At 40.6% G+C, this 5000-nt stretch overlaps 1 protein-coding gene across 2 annotated transcripts in view; it reads right to left on the reverse strand.

Annotated features, from left to right (window-relative positions):
- Positions 1-1674: 1674 nt before the first annotated feature.
- The window catches only part of LOC137970954 (cytochrome b-c1 complex subunit 2, mitochondrial-like), an 88187-nt gene continuing 84861 nt past the window's right edge, over positions 1675-5000 (reverse strand). For both annotated transcript variants that reach the window (XM_068817630.1, XM_068817629.1), the window contains 2 exons: positions 3867-3947; positions 1675-1936 (listed from right to left, as the gene is read on the reverse strand). In XM_068817630.1, coding sequence (XP_068673731.1) covers positions 1850-1936; positions 3867-3947 — 168 coding nt within the window. In that variant the 3' untranslated portion in view covers positions 1675-1849. The remainder of the gene's footprint in view (positions 1937-3866; positions 3948-5000) is intronic.

Genomic DNA, 5000 nt, shown 5'->3' on the forward strand with positions numbered 1-5000 from the left:
ACGATGGTTCATTTTCCGAGGCTATTTCCGTTAATTGTCCTTGTCCTATTATTTCAATTCAGTTCAGTTCAATACAACTTATTCCAAAATGGCCGCCACTTTAGTATTCTTTTGTTTCCATGCAAATTGGCCCTTACGGCCTCCTTCAAGGTTAAATATTCTTTTGAATTTTACGTTTGAACGCGAGACCATGTTTCTATTGTTTTTGTCCTCACTGCCTCACTATCACGCTGAATATTTGATATTTCGAAAATGGCCTATTCAGATAGCTTGGTGAAAATGTCGATCGTTATTACGCAATCGGTTGGCACTCGACTATAACACACTATGACTATAATCATCCCCTCTACATACTGAAGAAAAGCCTACATGCTATTACGGTAAAAGATCTTCTACGAACTCAAAGTCAAACCAAGGAAACAAAAGATCACGGCAAACGTGTCAAGTTTCCAGCAAGGAAACCTTCAAAATTTCATTGGATTTAAAGAGGCACAAGACAGTGTTGCGTGCACTGCTCGAAATAGTTCTAGGTCTCATAGGTTCGAGATATCAGTTTCTTATTAAAAAGTTCTTATTTCGCCCGTATTTATGCTATGAAAATGAAACAGAAATCATTTTAATGCTCCTTCAATGCGGTTTTGAATCCGAAAAAGTACTCTTTTGTTTAAATGTTAGTTTTCCTATGTTGGTTCGCAAACCAAACACAGGTGGCCCATTTTTAAATCTTTGGGCTCAAAAATCCGGTCAAGACAAACACACAATAAGGGTCACCTGTTCCTCCATTTAACCATAACAACCAAAGCGCAAAAGCTGTTGGACCTTTCGTTCCCCGAGGTCCCTCAAAAAACTCATCTCACAATTACGTGACCGTTACAAATTAAAGTTTGTCAAAATAGCTGCGTATACAGTGCGTATATGTTTCGAAACTGTCCAGAGACACTGAATCAACCCACGGCAATTATAATTTTGTACTGCAATCTCTTTCAAGAAATGATAACAATGTGTCGGTTCAGACAGCAACGGTTGATAGACCAGTATGCCCTTTGGCTATAAATAAGCCTCTTTCTGAAATAATACTGACATTTGTGGAAAGTAAACAAAGAAATTTCCGGGCGAAGAAGGTCATGCGGCTTCCCTTGATAGTGACAACATAACCTTCGCCTTTTTAGAGAGCAGTATAAACAGAACTCGAACTTTGGTTGTGATAACAATAAAAAAAAAACGATAGCAAGGGCCGAGGGGCGCCAACATTTTTAAGGCTGTAACTTAACAACACTTAAAATCTGTAATGTGAATATCATCTTGCCATAAACTTTAAAAGGGTCAAAAAGGGAGGGATGAACAAACATTTATGTAGAACCAACGTATTGTTCAAATCGAATCAGCTTGCCTAAGTCCACAGGTCAGTGATGTACATTTCGTTGATTAAAGGCCCACCTTCAACCGACAGGCTTTCCGACCGTTTGTTTTTGTTATGGAAATTCGCATTGCTTATCACAGCGATCTGATTGGATAAATTTCAGCTTTGGCTGGATTTTCATGTATGAAAATTGTTCTACGGCACGCAAAGCCTGTCGGTTGAAGGTGGGCCTTTAATACCAAGGGAAAGTTAACTCCGTCTGGCCACTTCAAATGTTTGCAGCACAAAGGCTGAGGAAGTTGCACGTATATAAATTTCCGTAACCACGCCAAAAACGGCAATGTATTTATTCATTAACAACAACTCCTTCACACCCGGCCAATAATGCGACACAAGGTCATATCTTGAATAACAGAGATGTAGGCCGATAGCCTTGCATCAAAGCAAATCACAACAAAAATTATAATGGAAGTTGCAACCATATACTTTTTAGAAGAGTTCGTCCAACCCAGGCATTGAAGAAATATCGCCGGCGGCTGATAGCGTTGGCTTGCCAGAAAACACGCGTTTAGCCACCTGACAGAGGAATAAAGACAAAAAAGAAATTAAATATTCTTCATGTTTTTCATTGAGAGTTGAAATAAATTTCGCTATTGTGGTTGTAGTCACTCAGTCACGTTTTCCTCCAATAAACTTCTGAGTGTTCATTTTCCCGCCCTGAGTTTTCCCGCGCTTTTAGCAAATGACAAAGAGTTGCTTTGCTTTTTGATTAGTTGTCTTGTGATTGGACAGACGAACGTATACACCTTATTCCAAAATGGCCGCCATTTAAATATTCTTTTGTTTTTATTCAAATAAGCCCTTGATGCCTCGTTCTTAAGCTTAAAATTCAAAAGAATATTTTATCTTGAACGAGGCAACAAGGGCCAATTTGTATCCGCATAAATCAGCGGCCATTTTGGAATAAGGTGTATGGTGTCATTTTACCACTAAGACCTGATTGCCTTGCCTGAAAACTCAATTTGTGACTATTACGCTCATTGGCAATGAAGAAACATTTGGTAAAATTTCCCTGATAATGGAAGAAAGTCAAGACATTTTCGTCTTGGTCGTGATAGAAGAGTAAGAGTAATTTTACCTACTCAAGTGTTCTAGAAACTCTGTCCCAAAACTGTTTACTGTATATTTTTGCAAAACAAAAGGAAAAGCCTAGTTTGCTTACATCATTAACGAGATCAAAAAGAAAACGAGGTGCAGATTTTCTGGCATGAGAATAGGTTGAAGTTTTAGTAAAACATTTTGAAGACAACCGAGAGCGTTTACCATTTGTCAACAAAAAACGAAAATTCCGGTTGGAAATTAAAATGGTACAGCTCATTCCACCGGAATGTTTCCGAAAAGGATGGAAATCCTCACACTTAGTCCCGGGCGCTTCCTATTTGTCAGAACAAACCGGTTGTTCCGGTGGGAAAACAAATGGAAAGGTTGACACCAACGGAATTTTTCGGGAAAAAGGGGACAACCTTCGAAGGTTGTATTCTTTCTCCATTTTTCAGTACCGAAACGACCGGAATTTTCTGTACCATTTATTTGCACCACTAGAACCAGGCTCCGATGCGATGACACTTTACATCACTTCACTTGGTGGGGATTGGCCGCCACATTTATTTGTACCCAGACTCTTACGGCATTCGGAAATGTACTCACAAATGGAACGGCTCATCCCATTTGCCATTTCTTCGGTAGGGAATGCCCACTACCATCTGTCAAAAATTTCTCACCGCAAAGTCCGTTTAAATGGTAAGCGCCCCCACTTTTCCCGCCCCAACCGAAATGACCGGAAAATTACTGTACCATTTGTTAACTCCCACTCGACCCGGTTCACCTAGGCCTCTTTTCCCACCTTTCGACACTGCAGATGCAGCTTCCATTTTGATTCGTTATTCTTTTCTTCCAGCCGCGAGAGACTCGTGCCTGGCGAAACACCACACTGGGAAAATCCTGTACCAATACGAGCGTTCCATTCCAACCGGATTTTTCGTGCCCCTGTTGTGGCGTTGCCATAAGCACCAACTGAAAGCGAAGCGGATTGCTTCCAAGCGTCTTTAACATCGGTACAGGAAGGAGACTGTTAAACAAACTTGCAGTTTTCGTTTTCCTAGTCCTTATTCGGCTGTTCTTGCCGCCGCTTTACCTTTGCTAAGAGACGATTCCTTTCCCTGTTACGCGTGGGCTATTATTATCGTGGAAACGAATCATTCCATTGTGATTGGCCCAATGATAGCTTACCTGTCATTCAAACCACACGGTGCTGGAAAGAGGCTATCATTTGGCCAGTCATAGAGTAACGACAGCGTACGCTTTACTGTAAAGGGAATCGAGGCCGAGGTTTTTCTCGTAAGCAAAAAAACCAGTAGTTATACCACTTACGACAATCGTAAAAAAACGAAAGCGAAAAGATAAAAAACCTCCGCTACTAGACTAGATTAAGGAAACTTCGTCTTACCGTCAAAATGTCGTTCTTTGTGATAGAATCAACAGAAGCAGCGACTTGGGCAGGGGATGTGTAACTTCCATTTGTTAGCACCTAAGAGGAAGTAGGAAATACTTCTTTTAAACTTCGTTGAAGGAGTAATGTTCCGTATCATATCCAACAATGAGAATCTTTGTTGACGTCATCATGTGACGTCTCTTGCTTTTAGAACGCGTCTTGCTATACACGAGTTAACCTCAGCAACCCATCCCAATAGGCCATTTCCGAGTTCACGTCTGCCTCCTCTTCAAGGCGAGTCTAAGTGCGAAGTTCTTCCTATGACAATTAGTTTTCATTCATATGTAAAGTAGAACTAATTAACAACACAAAAACTTTGCACTTAGACTCGCTTTGAAGAGGAGGCACCCATGAACTCGGAAATGGCCTATTTTAAGCATTTACGTTTTTATAATCAGCTAAACAATAGCCATCAAAAGTAGACAAAATGTTTGGGTGGCAAAACCGTTCATGAATGCTAACATTTTTTCACCAAGATTGCTAAAATAGACCATTTTACCTTTGTGTGCTTAGTTACCTGGCCTTTGAATGAAAGTGAGGCTGGAGTTGACCTTGCGTTGATAGAAACCTCACTGCTTTTCTAAGGTAAATTCTTACTAATTAGCATGACAACATCATTTAACATAAGAATAGCAAGGAGGTCTGTATCATAACAAGGTCAACTCCAGCCTCACTTTCATTCAAAGGCCAGGTAAATAAGCACGCAACTGTAACATGATCTATTTGCTCCTTGGTAACCGAACCGGAACTGGCAGCCATTTTTTGTTGGGTAAGTCCGCAGCTATCACAATGGCTCTCGGGATTGGTTCAGAAAACAATGGACACAAAGAACGATACAAAAGAAACAATGGACCCCACCTCTAAAAAAAATTGAGCTGCGTCCTAAAGGCATTCAATGAAATTGGAGGGTGTAAAGAGCTGCATCCTATCTCATTTCGCTTTCCTCCGTTTACTCAGAGGTGAATAGTAATTGCTAGTCACTTCCGAGCTAGCCAATCAGAATGCGCGAAGACCACTATTCACCTGGGCCCAGTTCCTCAAAAGCTGATTAACGCTAATCTAAGATTAAAAATTAACCAAGCAGTTTAT

This window comes from Montipora foliosa, chromosome 9 (genome assembly GCF_036669935.1).
Source record: "Montipora foliosa isolate CH-2021 chromosome 9, ASM3666993v2, whole genome shotgun sequence".
In the NCBI taxonomy this organism is placed as follows: domain Eukaryota; kingdom Metazoa; phylum Cnidaria; class Anthozoa; order Scleractinia; family Acroporidae; genus Montipora; species Montipora foliosa.